At 37.2% G+C, this 16,680-nt stretch overlaps 1 protein-coding gene across 2 annotated transcripts in view; it reads right to left on the bottom strand.

The window, feature by feature from the left end:
• Positions 1-16,680, bottom strand: part of LOC124789919 (transcription factor IIIB 90 kDa subunit) — a 378,195-nt gene that overhangs the window by 43,172 nt on the left and 318,343 nt on the right. For both annotated transcript variants that reach the window (XM_047257442.1, XM_047257452.1), the window contains exons 8-9: positions 10,858-10,966; positions 404-538 (exon numbers count right to left, since the gene is read on the bottom strand). In XM_047257442.1, the coding sequence (XP_047113398.1) occupies positions 404-538; positions 10,858-10,966 (244 nt within the window). The remainder of the gene's footprint in view (positions 1-403; positions 539-10,857; positions 10,967-16,680) is intronic.

Below are 16,680 nucleotides of genomic sequence, written 5' to 3' on the forward strand. Positions count from 1 at the left end.
TGTTGCCAGTTCTGTCTGGAATTGGTCGAACCAATTAAAGTTCTCTTCTCTATTCTTGAATCACTGCTGGGATTTGCTGTCCAAGTTCAATTAAGCATTTGCCAAATACATCATGTCATCCTGAAAGGCAAAGGTTCCACAAAAGGCAAAGGTTCTGAGTTTGAGTTTCAGTCTGGCACAAAGCTTCAATCTGCCAGAAAGTTTCACATCAAAGTACAGTCTGCTGTGGTGTGAAAGTTTCATTCAAGAAACCCAGTTGATGATAGCAAATAAGTTGTCTTAGTCTATACAGTGATGGTTAGACAAAAAATTCCTAGCATTAACCCAAGAACAATGCATTCAGATTATCTTTTAAGGAAGTATAAAATGCCATTCATCTACACAGTCTGATCTATCAACTTACCTAATCCTACAACATTGCCGCTATTGGATGAGCAGTTGACATCATCTGTAAGACAGCCCTCAATTGTTCCCAGTGTTGATTCCACAATAAAATTTTCAGCCTCTTCACATTCATTATCAGAATTTGGACCTGCATCTAGAAGAAAAAAATATGTTAATTGTTAAAATATTATAGTCAAAAACATGCATTGAAAAGCATGTTGCGTACAGAACATTTGAATATATGTTTCCTACATACAAGACTTCATTGCAGTCAAGTGTTTTTGTGTTTTCTGGCAGCAAGGTGGCACATGATCTACATAAAAAGTTCTCTGTTTTTTGTCTTTGAAATATGTCCACAATATGTGAAACAACAGTATATAAAGCTGCCTGGATATCCTTCCCCTACCCATAAGAAACTGATGGCAAAGTGTACTACTATAAGTAAAAATAACTCAGTCATAGTCCCAAAATGTACCTCTACATTTAAACTAGATTTCTTTACAGCACAACCAGTACCCCTGAAGCTAGTACACATTATTTTTGTGTGTATCCATATGTTCCTGTGAATGATGGTCATGTTTCTCTTTTCATCACTAGTAAGCCAGTCTGACAAGGAAGTCATCAATGTCTCATGTAGTAGTGAGTGCTTGAATTTCAGATATGCTAATTAAGCTTTTTTTTCTGTGAAAGTTTTATGAGAGAAAGAGACACTATATCTATTATTCCATGCACAATTTTATTTTTCCCACACCAGCTCAAAATCCTACTTAGCAGTGAAATATTGATTGAAATCTTGCCTTGGGCTCCTGGAGAGCTGAGGTTGCCTTTTGGGTGAGGACAGTTAATCAGCTTTGTATTCCTTTTACAGCAAATACCAACTTCATTTGATTTTTTTTTTATCTACCAAATTCTTGCACTGTTGTATTGAGATAGTCTTCATGTAATAACTACAAAGAATCCGCATTGTTCTATCTTAGTACAGCTGAACAAAAATTTGAGTGAACATAGACACGACAAAAATACTGCTATATATTTAGGCTTTCGGCCAAAAAGCCTTCTTCTAAAATAGATAACACACACATTCACTCAAGCAAAACTCACATATACATGATTACTGTCTCTGGCCATTAAGGCTGAACTGCGCACAGCAACTGTCGTGTGTGTGTGTGAGTTGTGGTTCTGAGAATGTGGGGGTTTGTACTTTAGGAGGAGGCCTTTTGGCCATAAGGTTAAATGTATAGCTGTCTTTTTGTTGCGCCTGTCTGACTGTACGGTGAGTAGCAACCGATCCCTTTCATAATATTGTCATTATTCCATCTTGGATTTTCCATTGTTTGAGCATAAATGTGATAGTTAAAAAATGAGTGCAAAACAATTAATGAAAAATTTAAATTTTTGAAACATATCTTACAGCAGGAATTATTTCTTTCATTAACAGGGCATCTTTAACAAGGTCTGCAACAAGTCAAGACGGTACATATTACAAAAGTAATACAACAAACCAGACTACCTGCACTCACAGTGACCTCAGCTCTCCATACAACCAAGAAAAAATCTCAATTAAAATTTCACTGCTAAGGAAATATAAGTGTGTATGTGTATATGTGTGTGTGTGTGTGTGTGTGTGTGTGATCTTTACATTCACCCTGTAATGTATCAAAATGGGACAGTATTGAATGAAGAGTACAATCACACACATATTGGAGATTACGATACTATCATGCAATACTTGCATGAAGTTATACAGGAGGGAAGAAAAATTTGCATACTTGGCCTCCACAGTGCCTTCTGTCACATGCTAGTAATGCAAAAACGTCTGTCACAAAATTTCATCCTGCGCCTATTTCCGGCAGTAAATGGACATTAAAGATTGCCAATCTGGCAACTCCGTAATCACATGTACGTTAACTACCTCTGTCAGCATATAGGATAGTGTTGTGCAGCTGGTGCAGTGGATAGCATTTTGGGTTAGCATGGTGGAGATCGAGGTTTCAACTCTGTGTCAAGACTACCTGCACTCACAGTGACCTCAGCTCTCCATACAACCAAGAAAAAATCTCAATTAAAATTTCACTGCTAAGGAAATATAAAATATTTTCTTTGTGTGTATGTGTATATGTGTGCGTGTGTGTGTGTGTGTGTGTGTGTGTGTGTGTGTGTGTGTGTGTGATCTTTACATTCACCCTGTAATGTATCAAAATGGGACAGTATTGAATGAAGAGTACAATCACACACATATTGGAGATTACGATACTATCATGCAATACTTGCATGAAGTTATACAGGAGGGAAGAAAAATTTGCATACTTGGCCTCCACAGTGCCTTCTGTCACATGCTAGTAATACAAAAACGTCTGTCACAAAATTTCATTCTGCGCCTATTTCCGGCAGTAAATGGACATTAAAGATTGCCAATCTGGCAACTCCGTAATCACATGTACGTTAACTACCTCTGTCAGCATATAGGATAGTGTTGTGCAGCTGGTGCAGTGGATAGCATTTTGGTTTAGCATGGTGGAGATCGAGGTTTCAACTCTGTGTCAAGACGTATTTGTTTTTATTTGCCAGTTTCATTCTGCCATGTAATACAGCAGTACACACCATTTCTTAACATATCTGATGTTCAGATAGTACAATGTTTTGTAATGATGAACATAACAAAAATGTGGTCAGACAAGTTAGAAATAGACAGACGAAATAAATGACCTATCATAGGACAGAATAACAATTTTGAGATGCTAAAGATGAATGCACAGTTAAATAACCCTCAACATCTAACAGTCATTCACATTACATGCAGTACATCTGCTAAGGTGAACACATTAGCAACCAGTGACAATAATATTTTCCATATTACTGACAGCATGACTTTTACAAAGGAGTATATTGTCCTCAGAGCAGATGCTCAAAATGACCCTCACGCGCGCCCAAACATTACGAGACCCACTGGATCATGCAGCTCTGGATTCTTCACAACATGGCTGCATCCACAGATAAAAGAGCAGCATATGCACCTGCTATCTGTTCCTCCATATATGTTGGCAGAGTAAAATACACATGCTCCCTCAAGTGTCCCCACAGGAAGAAATCCAGGGGGATTTCAGTGAGTTGAATGTGGAGGCCATAACTGTACCTCCCTGTCTGAGGCATTTCCCTGGAAATGTTCTGTCTACATGCCATTGCACATTAATTCCAAAGTGTGGAAATGCACCATCATGTTGGAATGATAAACTCTGCCGAACATGGAGTGGAACATCTTACAGTGTGTCAGGCAAATAGTTGAAAGGAGTGCAGTCAACCTGACAGGCAACAAGTGGGACCACAACTCCTGTCTGACAATATTCTGACACAGATGTTGATGCCAAAGTGAACTTGCCATCCATGCTCGTGGATGATGTGCAGATTAACATCACACCAATGGTGAGCATTGTGCATATTGAAGACACCCTCATGAGTGAATGTAGCTTCATCTGATCCTATTACAGTGTTCATGAAGTTGTCATTGGCTTCCTGTAGTTGTTGGAACCAATGACAGAATTACATCCACAGAGACAGCCCCAGATCTATGATATTTCTGAACAAAGGCAAACACTTGATTGTGGCACCCCCCCCCCCTGCCCCCCTCAATAATCTGAGACAGGATGTCAAAAATAGAAAATAAAAATAAAATTTAATATGTTCATTTTGCAGTGCACATCTTTCTGAAGAGTTTGATATATAAAGCATATGTGTTCGAGGAAATGTAAGACGTGTTATTTGGTCTTACAGGTGCCAAAGTGTGTGCCACACCTCTTCACACAGACGTCACTGCATTTCACTCTGTGGAGTTCAGACATATATATTTTGTAATGGAAGCCACAAACCTATATTCGGGACAGTGGAAATTACAATGTCCTGTGGTGCTCTTCCTCCCAGTTGGCCAGTTCACATCCTACTCCCATTAAAAAAAAACTCAGAATTAATACTGGGTGGCATTGTTTGTAACCAGAAGAATAAGAATTCTCCAGAAAATTTGCACTCTTTACTGCCTATTAGCTAAAACTTTTTCTTTCATGTGATAAAATTAAATATAGGAAACAGAAACCAGTAAAGACAAAAGACAAGACAGTACCTATTTCTTCAGTCCTCAGATCCCAGCATTTTTTTTCTCTAATCTTGCTACAGCTTTACTTCAATGAAAGACTCTATTACCTCATCAAATTTCGTCAAACATTTTACTACAAGAAAATTAAAATGTCATTGTGTGATACTGAAAAAGCCATTAATACAAATAGTACCCAAAACTGGTATGTTTCTCGATTTGAATACATGTATTTTGTCACTGTTGGATAGATAAAAAAAATTGGGCTTTATAATATTGCAGCAATTCTAACACATGCCACATATGCAATACTGTTTTGGTACAAATGGCCATTTCTGTCTACCTCATTTATGTACATAACATGACAATATAATTCACGAAGTACCAATATCAAAAGCCTGTTAAGCCTACTAAAAGTAAAAAGTTTTATGTCAGGAAATAGTTTCACATTTTATTCATATGCTACAGTTTGTTAAGCATGCGGCTGAAAAGTACTAGCATGAAATTTTGACATAAATTTGGAATCATCATATTCTTCCTCATAATTTTTCGAATGTCCCTGTTTCTTCTCCTTCCTCATTCTAACAAACAATCTTGTCATTACTAATTCTGTAACTATTCTTGCCACTGTCAAAACTTATTCCCCTGCTAACCCCACTGACCCCGCCAGATACAGCAGTTTAATTATCCCGCATTTATTCTGTGGTTAGGTGTTGTTATGTGTTCATACAATGCATTCATACAATGCATTTTCCTTGATATTCAAAGAAAAGAACTTAAAATGGTCTCTAACTGGGGAGGTTACAACTGGTAGTGTAGTGATCTGGCAAAAATTTTCTGTCAAAATTTCATTTTCTTGGATCTGAGAAGATAATACATAATCTTTCTAACCTGTTATTCCTGTTAGTCATTTATTTCCACTCTGTTAGTCTGAATTTATGGATTTTGCTAATAATTATAACAATAATTATCATTCACACATTCAATCAACTACATAAACAAACATCGACAGACTATTCACCCATTCAGGTTTATTTGGGTCAGCCCGTAAAGCCCCCTTTTGTCTGTGGGAAAGTTTTTTATTTCTAGATGTGACGCAGATTCCCCTGGCAGAGGCTTCATGTATACTACGCAAACATTCAAAAATCAACTTATGATTCATTCAGAAATTAACCTAGAATGTATTAAAAATATTCAAAAACCAACAGAGATGCGTTTCAAAATCATACGAATAATCGATAGACCAAAGTGCACTGGATGTTAGGTGCTTTGTGAAACAACATTTCTTTCTTCAAGAATATAAATGTGGCACCCCTGAAATTGCCACCTGAGGCAGATACCCCTGTTTACCCTCCCCTGGATCCAAGCCTGTACAGACAACAGTCTACAGAATGCAGGTGTTGCGTTAAAGAGTAGTGACAGAGGCACAGCCCATGCTCGTGAAGCATATCAATGACCGTGCAACTGTCTTTGAGGTTCTTGGTGTATGACCTTCAGGATAGCTTCCTCAGTAGCTGGAGTACAGCGAACCAATGGATGACCTCTGTCAAGCAATAGTAGAAGGAGAGAACATGTCTTCCAAAGACAAAGCTCCAGATGATGAAACACATTTTTATCCAGTCGACCAGCAGAATACTCACAAGTGGCTACACCAGCCCAGTTATCAGATGCACCAAGGACCAGAACCACATCCACATATTCATCATTTGTGCATGCCATACATCTGCCATACTGTTTTAGAGAAACACAAAAAAATACAATAACTGTATGAATGTACATGTAGTCTGTAATGGGTGCATTACTCTGCTAGCAACTAGTCTCTGTCTGGCAAACAGCGCATACAGTATAAACACGTCATTAGTCGCAGTGAGTTGACAGCTTTTGTTCTGCACAACTCATCCAGACACTGCTAATTGTGAAATGTTCATTTTCAGATTTCACTGTTTCCCTAACAGTAATGGACATGATGTTTCTACATTTCTGTCAGTAATAGTAATAATAATAATAATAATAATAATAATAATACATGGAGATTACTAAATGGCATGTGTTTACCAGAGTCAATGCTGAAAGGCATAATTACTGGTTCCATGGTGATGACACGTACTAATGGTAACCCAGTTTGGAAATTATTTGGAAAGCACTTTGCTAGCCGTACTGGTGACATAAGGCCCTAATGAAATGTAATGGACCTGAATGTGGCAAGTATAGTAGTTGATACTAATCGATGGGATCATTGGGGGACAGGACACAGAAAACAGACTTGGAATTTAGTAGATGCAGTAGTGCAAAACAATTCACGTCCACAACATGTAAAAGGTTTCTTCACAAGCTGACCAATGAAAATAATTGTACATCAGTTTCTGTGTTCATAGTATGTAAGTGCAAATGTTTTGTAGAAGACACACTGTAACTGCTATATGACAATTAAGGTGCTGAATACCATACCAGGCAGACTACATTTAAAAAAAAAAGGGGCCACAACCAACAATCGAATCCTTAACCTCTGGCATTCTGACCCTAAATGCTATCTGCTGCATCATCTACACAGCACTACTGCAACATGCTGATGGAGGTAGTTACCTTACAGGTGATTACGGCATTGCCAGATTGCCAATCTTTAATGTTCATTTACTGTCAGAAATATACGCAGGACAAAATTTTGTGAAGGGCATTTTTGTACTGCTAGTATGTGAGGAATCACACTGTGAAGTCCAAGTGGATGAATTTTTCTTCACCCCGTATACATGCAGAGACTAAACAGTAACATTTCTAACCTACTGTATTAATGAGAACTAGTTGACTTAAGATGAAACTAAATCAGTTCTGATAAGTTTACGGAAATGATGTACTCCAAATCAAAAATATGTTAAACATTATATAAATATATGGCCGTACTCACTGTCGAATTTTACATAGAACAGCAATAGTAATTACTACAGAGCCCACTGTAACAAAACAGGATTCATACCAGAAACAAAATTTTTACCGCAATTTGAAAGTAATTAACAGAAATAATTAAGACATGGTTATTGATGTACATTTTATAAAATTTTAATACCAAAACTGTGATATTGCAGTAGACTATCTGTATCAGAGACATTGCAATTGTATGTGAAGTTAAATTACTTAACCAGTTTTGTGAAAGAATACAAAATTTCAATTTGTAAATTCCATTATCTTCAATGTGAACAGTGCATCAAGTGATCATGTTATTGTTATGGTGGTAGCCCAATCATACACCAGTTTTTAGACAATAAACCTGTGTCAGTTTTATATTTTGTTTCGACTACATCATTTTTTTGGTGTGCTTGTCATACATTGCTTGAAAATTACGTAAGACTGAACCCAGATGATACCTTAAGTGGAGGAACTGCATTCAACCTGAGTTACAGCACTCAAATACATCTTCGATATACAGCAACTAAAGTAACTGAGTAATTGACATGTAGCCAATAAATCTGTTTACATTTTAACTACCCTCCTTCCTTATTCTATTTATACCCATCATGTCGCCTTACCTACTTTACCCCCAATCATAGTCTTTGCATTTACATTTCTTCCAATCCCAGATATACCTGCTTATTTTTTTGCTATTTATATCCAACTTTAACTCTTCTCTTTAACTTACTGGCTACTAAATGTTTACACTTACGACTTATCTAAAGTGCGCGTCATATATCTTGGCGGCCGAGTTTAGGTTCGTTCTGCGCATCTGACGTCACAAAACACAGTCAGCCAATGAACAGAGAACGACGTTGCCACATCTTGACTGCAGTGCAGAGCACGGACGAGTGTCTTCAGTTTTAGAAACGTTCAGTCATAAATAAAGTAATAGAACAAAAGCAATGTCTTGATAGCAGACTTTCTTTTACAGAAAGTTTGGAAAAAGCATTCTTTATACCAATTGCGTCATATTCTATTAATTAATTAAACCAAACAAGCAAAAAGACTCCTAATTCAGGCGATAGCAAGGAAAGGTGTTTGTTTCAATCTCACGAACTGCTTTTTCGCAATAAAGAACAGCGGTAATTGTTTATTTCCTATTGTACTTCGACGAAGCATGAGTAATTCATAGTCATACCAACAGTGTTTATAAGTAGTTGCGTGATGTGTTAGAGTCCTTATGGAGTTTCACTGTTCGATGAGCTGAGGTAGCGGAACGGTTAAGGTGTTGGGCTGCCAAGTGAAAGGTTATGAGTTCAAACCTTGTGCGGTGCTCAATATTTTCTTTATTTAAAAACAATATTGGAGTGCCTTACTTCATGAATTTTATTCGTTTGAATGAAATTTCTAGTGCTTTGCCTCTTCATTAACTTTTCCGCTGCTGTAGACACGTGCTCCCCGCATTCTGCGCTGTGCGCGATTTTGTCACTACTGCACTTCTCGCCTGTGCAGACACATGGTGTTCCCACTGCTTTGACACACTTATCATTCGATTTCACAAAAACTATTTGGCCAAAAAATTTGATTTTTACACGTCTTCTTGCCTGATACCTTCCCCCCATAAATGACTTAATTTTGTTTTGATGTGCAGCATTAAATGTAGTAAACCATTGCACGAAATTTTGAAGAGTTTGCAGAGGTAAATGTCCATAGCGTATACTTTCCGTATGGTCGATTTTAGTTGCCACAATGTTGAGAATGAAATGTGGACAAGATACCTAAATTTCATATAATATTTACTGTATAACAATATCTCATTTAATTTAAGTACCACATAGGTGTCGTATGTAATATTGAGAAATATTCCGTCTTTTGCGACTGTAATAAAAGTTTTATATACACACGGCGCGTTTGGCTTTATTTTAAAGCACTTCCATCGGTGAAAGGTATGGCACATACACAATGGTATTCATGTTCTATTTCTTGTTTTTGTTCCACAGTCGCAGTTTTACCAATGGTATTGAAATATATCCCTCTTCTGCAACTGTAATAAGCGACTTATTTAGACCAGACGCGTTTCTCTCTTTTGAAGCATCACAAGAGGACTGTATTTTGTGTCCTCCATTGCCAAGTCACCTTTCGTAGTTTTGTGCTGCGGTAGCACAATATTCAACGTTTGTGTTGGCTCATAAGTGTTTTAGCAAATAAATGCTGTTTGTGTGTGCCACACACAAAATTATATTTGACATAGCTCTGAGCACTTCACTGACAGACGGTATATTCAAGTCCTAATGTTTTTGTAAGTCCACAGTTTTGTTTAATGTATTTTGTCTACTTCCTTTTGATTGATTGAAGTGCTTTAAAATAAAGCCAAACGTGCCCAGTGTAAGTAAAACTTTTGTTACAGTCGCGAAAGGTGGAATATTTCTCAATATTACACACGACACTTATGTGGTACTTAAATTAAATGAAATATATAGGTATCTTGTCCACATTTCATTCTCAACATTGTGGCAACTAAAATCGACCATACGGAAAGTATACTCTATGGACTTTTACCTCTGCAAACTCTTCAAAATTTTGTGCAAAGGTTTACTATATTTAATGCTGCATAATAACTGCGTTGAACATCGAAACAAAATTAAGTCATTTATGGGGGGAAGGTATCAGTCAAGAAGATAGGTAAAAATCTAATTTTTGAGCCAAATAGTTTTTGTGGAATCGAATGATAAAGAGTGTCAAAGCAGTCGGAACACAATGTGTCTGCACAGGCGAGCAGTGCAGTGACAAAATCGCCCACAGCGCGGAATGCAGGGAGCACATCTTTGTAGCAGCGAAAGGGTTAATGCGGCCGTGGTGGCTTTACTTCATGAACTGCGCGCTCCCCCCTACACGTAAGCTTGCAAACTATGCTATACTATGGCGCTGCTTCTATTGGCGTGTGTGTCGTGTGCAACTGGCAACGCAGCAATCTCCAGCGTCTGGGCGGGCATGCGCGAGCCGCCAAGATAAAAGAATTGAACTATAGTACTTGATTCTTGTATGCTGGTCAAATGATACTATTTATTTCTTGTAGTTTATCTCTCTTTTGAGCCAGTGTTTGGACTGAGCTTCCCTTCAGTTCAGCATCTCTGAATATACTCCCCTTTCCTGTTGCCCATTTGTAACTAGATGAAAACTTTTTAAAAAAATTTAACAAGTTATGAACTTGACCATATTTTTCAGTCTGCTCTTTTGTGAGCTCTATTCCAGATGTTCTTGTCCTGAGAGCATAAACAGATGCTCATATTTGTCAGAAATGCCATTACTATTAGCTTTGATAAGTTTTTATCTGTTGTTACTACATTTTTGTTGTACACAGAGTTACATTCTAACTGATCTTTGTAGTTTAGGCAAAATGAAACTTAAATAAGGCTCAGAAGGTACAGATTAATAGCTGTGCTTGTTCAACTCATACAGAAAAATCTAATGTCTGAAAGGTACTCAATCTTAATTTTCATTCTCACCAATTATAACTTTTCTTTTCCGCTTCTTGTTATTTCTTTCATCAAGAAGTTTTTCAATCTCCCGCTGCAGTTCTGTAAAGTCTTTTTCTACACCCTCCTCCTCCAACATCTGTAAACAGATATCTTGTCAGTAAACATAAACTGGAAATAATGGAAAGGAAAATGTTGGATAAATAACTAACTGAAGATAAATTTGAACAAGACTACACAGTTTACATATCAAGAAATGAAAATCATATTTTACAGATTGACTGCAACCTTGTAACATGAACTCAATTCAAGATAATCTCCCTTCCTGTTTTATGCATGGGAACAAAGGGGTATAGTGTTGGGGTAGATTGTGTGGAGTGCCTTTCAACCACAATGTAAATGCTGATATGCTGTTTGAACTGAGTGATTGATGTGGTATGATGTTGTTGTGCCTATTGCTTTTCTCTCGCAGACAGGAAGTTACACTCACCTGTTGATCTGCAGTCCCTGGACCTTTCAGGTGTCAGACTACTACTCCCCACAGGTGTTTTGTTGCCTAATTGAGAGCTTCATTTAATGAAAAAAAGAGACAGTGGGAAAGTTACAGAACATGATTCGCAGTAAATATGATAAAAAATTGGCATATATATTGCAGTAAAACACACAAATATGAGGCAGCCGTGTCACAAGTTTTCTAGCATGCACTCACAAATCTGAGTGACTTGATTCAAAGCCACCTTGCTGTAGGACAAAGATTTAACACAAGAACAACATTAAAATGCAGTGAAGTTAAATGAGATTACATCCAGTCCCTACAGAGTAAGGAATGGTTGAACAAGAGAGTGACAAGATGCTAGCCATGAGATCCACATAACAGAAACATGAGAAAGGACTGAACAACAAATCTTACCTCATTATGATTATTTTGTCAGGTTGCAATTCTGAGCACTCACTGTGCAAACCGTGTAACTGCTCGGTAGCAACCAACATGATTGCTGCTAGCTTCTGATCTACAAGGATAGCCCTAATACATGGCTGCTCCCACCACAAGAGCTTGAATAATAAAATGCGGTAACTTTTGCAGTAATATAGTCTGTGAAGTGAAGGTGTCCAAAATCAGCATCGGAATGGCTGGAGCTTGACTTTTGCTGCTATTTGTAAACACAGCCACTGCGCACAGTGTGTGCCCGCCCACAGTTCACAAATAGCTCCCAGCAGCCACCATAACACTGGGAGGGAATGAACTGTTTCTGCAGCCTTGCCCCAGAGGGTGGCTCAGTCTCTTCACCTCTCAGGCTGGGACACGTGTTTGGGCGCAAAGTCTCCAAATGAGGGAAAACTGGTATGCCTACATTAACATGTGGCTTCACCTTATATTCAAATGTAATGTCCAGGAACTGTTAAGGAAATTTGCCATTTTGAACATTTTCTACAATAACTAAATGGATAATGTGAAAATTAACCTGCCTCGTCCACTTTATGGTCCTTCATGTAAGCAGTGTTTTTGTGATACTGGTCGGTCAGGGAAAATTACTCTAATTGCATAAAATGATTGATTCTATTTTATGAATTGTTAATTAAAGGTCTGTCTGGTCTCAGCTTTTTATCAATGAGTTTGAAATTTTGTAGGCAGTTTGAATCTGTGGTAAGAATTATCAAATTAATTTTATTCGGCTCTCTTTCTTTGTGACAGGAACTGGCCAGTACAGTTCTTGTGCAGTTCTTGTGGCCATGCTCTGGGCACTGTATTCCCTCAAAAAGCCTCTGTGTTACAATAGCTTTTAATAACAATAACAAAAATAATATTTGTAAGATTCAATACAAATGCAGTGAATTAAAGAATTCCAGTGACAGATTGGATGAAGTGCTACTGAGGGAGCTTGTCAAGCCTTTTCATGACTAACAGACTAAATGTTGGGACAATGTAAAAATAATAAACTTTTAATAAGTTTCAACTCAGGGTAGCAAAATTAAAAACAAAGCCCCTGAACTGTGTCAAAATCTGAACTCTTTAAAGGAAAATAATGGGTCCCCCCCACCCCCCCCACCCCGCCATCCCCCGCCCCGCTCCACTTTCCCTTTCTTGTTTTCTTATCATCATTATATAGAGCTGACACATATAATGTTGAATAAATATCCTAGTACAAAGGGTAGGGGGAGGATGGAGCACAGGCATTCCTTCATACTTAATATTCCTACTTCTATATTCATCTTGGTTGAGGTGATTGGAAAGCCAGACACTCTGAATTATTTCCTCTCTTTTAGTACTATGAGCATCAGTATGCTACAACCACAGTATGCATACACAATTTTCATTCTGTAGTACCCTGACCATTTTGCTCAGTTTCTACATATCACGATTAGCAACAGCAAAGCAATACCTGGCTATTTTTCCTACAAGATCTGCATTTAGTCTCATATTCACATAGAGCCTTCAAGCACAACATTCCATTGTTTTCTGAGAATGATGTTAAAATTGGATCATTTTTATTGCCCAAACAGGTTTGCAGCTCTCTCTGAAGACCATGTAGTTAAATCTTCCACTAACAATTAAACAGCTTTGAAATGCACTTCCCTCAACATTTCTGCAATTCTTTATAGTAATTTTATATTCTCATGCAAGATTTTCCAGTACAATATAATTCATTGCAAGAGAGAAGTTTCCATCTACAATTAACTGGAAAAATAAAGGAGAATTGTTCAGATGGCTTGGATGCACAAGTAAAAATACGGCCATGTGCATGAGGTACATCCACATAACCTATACCCCTATCTTTCCTAGCATTTATCCAATCATAAGGGGCCTCTAGTTTCCATGATGTGACATGTTTATTTTATTTTAACTGCATGGCTAAATGTCCTCCCTGCACTACTGCTGGGTACATCATCTATGTGTGAATCGTGTAGTCTTTGTTTTGTGTGCTATCATAGAGATTATATCTGGGCCCACCTCCTTGTCTTATAAAAGTGTGCTCTGTGAGCTAAATGATCAGGGAGCCCCCCTAGAACCTCTATCCCACTCTTATACAGTCTGTTCAGAAGATACACTGAAAGCATTCTCACTACTTTCAGAACACACTGGATGCATTCCCAAAGCTTTTTCTTTTTCATTTTAACAACAAATTTTCCGTTTTTGTTACATTATGATCAGAAATTAAAGGATTAGGGCAATAACACATGATGTGCCCCTGGAAAAGAACATTGAGGAAAAAGTTTAAAATGGTGTGAGCATGTATGAGGACAATGTGGGGACATAGGAAGATGCACGAGATGAAGATGTGGGCTAGGAGATCAAGAGGAAGGCCAAGTGGAAAGTGGCGTATGTCTAAAAGGAGTGGAAGAAAGCCTCCAGAAAAGTAAAAAAGACTGGAGCAGAGTAGCAAGAGACAACAAGCTGGTGGCAAGAAACAATACATGATGATGCAGAAGATGATGATGATGACTGTAACAATATATTTACAAAAAAGTGTAAAATGTAAATACCTACCCAGCACTAAGTTAAAAAGTGTAATGAGAGTACACCAGAACAGAGAAAATGCATCTCAATTATTGAACGAAACAATTTTTTAATAGGTGGGAGTTTCAAAGAAGCATGACCACTAATGCATTTATCTGATATTATATGTGGTTATGACTCAAGCATTTTCTTTAGTCACTTGTGTATCTGACTGTGTGTATGTACTTCCAATTTCCCTACAGGGAAATCTGGTTCCTCCCTACAGGGAAATCTGGTTCCATGATTTGTAGGATCATATGAATTTACAATGATATCATATTAAAATCATTCAAAACAAATAGTATAACAGATTCCTTTGCCTTTGGCATGTGCATTTAAATGTTTGCTTCATAAGTTCTAAAATGTAAAACTCAGCACTTCATAAAATGAAAAAAATTAGTATTCTGTGGATATAGTACCAACCAGTCATAGCTGGAATTAGTCAATTTGTACCAACAGCTGAGTGCAACACTTTGTAGGGATATCAAATGGAATAATATTATTGTCTCAGCTGTAAGTAAAGCAGGTGCCAGACACATAAAAGATTACCAGTACTGCAGTCGAAAAGTTATTTTTTTATATGAGAGCCACTAGTTAAGTGTTTGGACTTTTCAAAAAACTGACCAAATCTCTATCAAGTCCAAATCTTATGCAGTTGAAGTGAAATATTATGTAGATGTTGTGAACCATTACGACTGGTGTACAACCATGTAATGCATCCTTTAATGGAAGACAATTACTGCAGAATGTGGTAGGTTTAAGGAACTGTTTCAAGAAGTTATTCACCTGATCATTCTGGTCACTGTTCCAGTATCACCAGCATCCTCTGAGAGGTCATTAGGTGCCTTGTAAAGACTTAAAGCTTGTCTCAGGTTGACAATGAGACAGTCGAGATTCACCCATCTACTACTTCTTCATGTTAATCAAGACAGAACTGGAAAAATTAATATCATGGATCTCATAAAAGAATTTGTTTCCCAAACTGGAAAATTACATAATAATATGTAATTTTAAAGATTTAAAAAAAATAATGCCTTCTCCTTTTTCAAAGAAACTGTTATTACTTTTTTGGTCTTCAGTTCAAAGACTGGCTCAATGCAGCTCTCTTCGCTAGTCTATCCTGTGCAATCCTCTTCATCTCTCTGGAACTACTGCAAACCATATTCATTTGAAGATGCTTACTGTAGTCAAACCACAATCTCCCTCTACAATTTTTATTCCCCACACTTACTTCCATTACCAAACTGACTAATTCCCTGATGCCTCAGAATCTGTTCTATCAGCTGATTCCTTCTTTTAATAAATCTGTGCCATAAATTTCTTTTTCGTCATTTTAGTTTGCTGCTTCCTTATTAGTTATTCAATTTATCCATCTAATTTTCAATATTCTTTTCTAGCACTATATTTCAGAAGCTTATGTTCTTTTCTTCTCTGGACTGCTTGCTGTCCACATTTCCCTCCCAAACAAGGTTACTACTCTCATTCTGTTTCAACAAATAACTCTTTTTCAAAAACACTTATGTTACTATTGTCAGTTTTCACTTCATATCACTCTATTTCAGCCACTATCAGTTATTTTGCTGCCCAAATAGCAAAACTCATTGACTGATTCTATAGTGTGCCATTTTCTTATCTATTTCTGCCAGCATTACCTAGTTTATTTCAACTACATTTCATTATCCTTGTTATACTTTTATTGATTCTTATCTTATAGCATCTTTTCAGGACACTGTCCATCCCAATCAACCGCTCTTCCTTTCCTGCCTCTGACAGAATTAGAATTTTTATTTCTTCTGCCTGAACTTTAATTCCCTTTCCCAATTTCTCTTTGATTTTCTTTACTGCTTGCTCAGTGCAAAGATTTAATAACATTGGGGAGAGACCATAGCCCTGTCTCATTTCCTTCTCAATTACTGCTGCCCTTACATGCCCTTTGATGCTTATAACTGCAATATGTACAAGTTGCAAGATAAAAGTTATCTCCTTTTACTGTACCCCATCTATCTTCATAATTTCAAAAAGCATATTCCAGTCAACATTGTTAAACAGCTTTCTCTAAATTTACAAATGTTAGAAACATATGTCTACCTTTCTTCAACCTATATTCTAGAGTAAGTCATAGGGTCAGTATTGCCTCGTGTGTGCCTACATTTCTCCAAAAATCAAATTGATCTTCCCTATGGTCAGCTTCTATAGCATTTGCTTTCTTCTGTAAATAATTAGTAATAGTATTTTTCAACCATGACTTATTAAATTGGTGGTTTGGTGATATTCATACCTGTAAGCACCTGCCTTCTTTGGTATAGAAGTTGTTATATTCTTTGTGAAATCTGAGGATATTTTATCTGTCTGATATA

Source organism: Schistocerca piceifrons, chromosome 1, assembly GCF_021461385.2.
Source record: "Schistocerca piceifrons isolate TAMUIC-IGC-003096 chromosome 1, iqSchPice1.1, whole genome shotgun sequence".
In the NCBI taxonomy this organism is placed as follows: Eukaryota; Metazoa; Arthropoda; class Insecta; order Orthoptera; family Acrididae; genus Schistocerca; species Schistocerca piceifrons.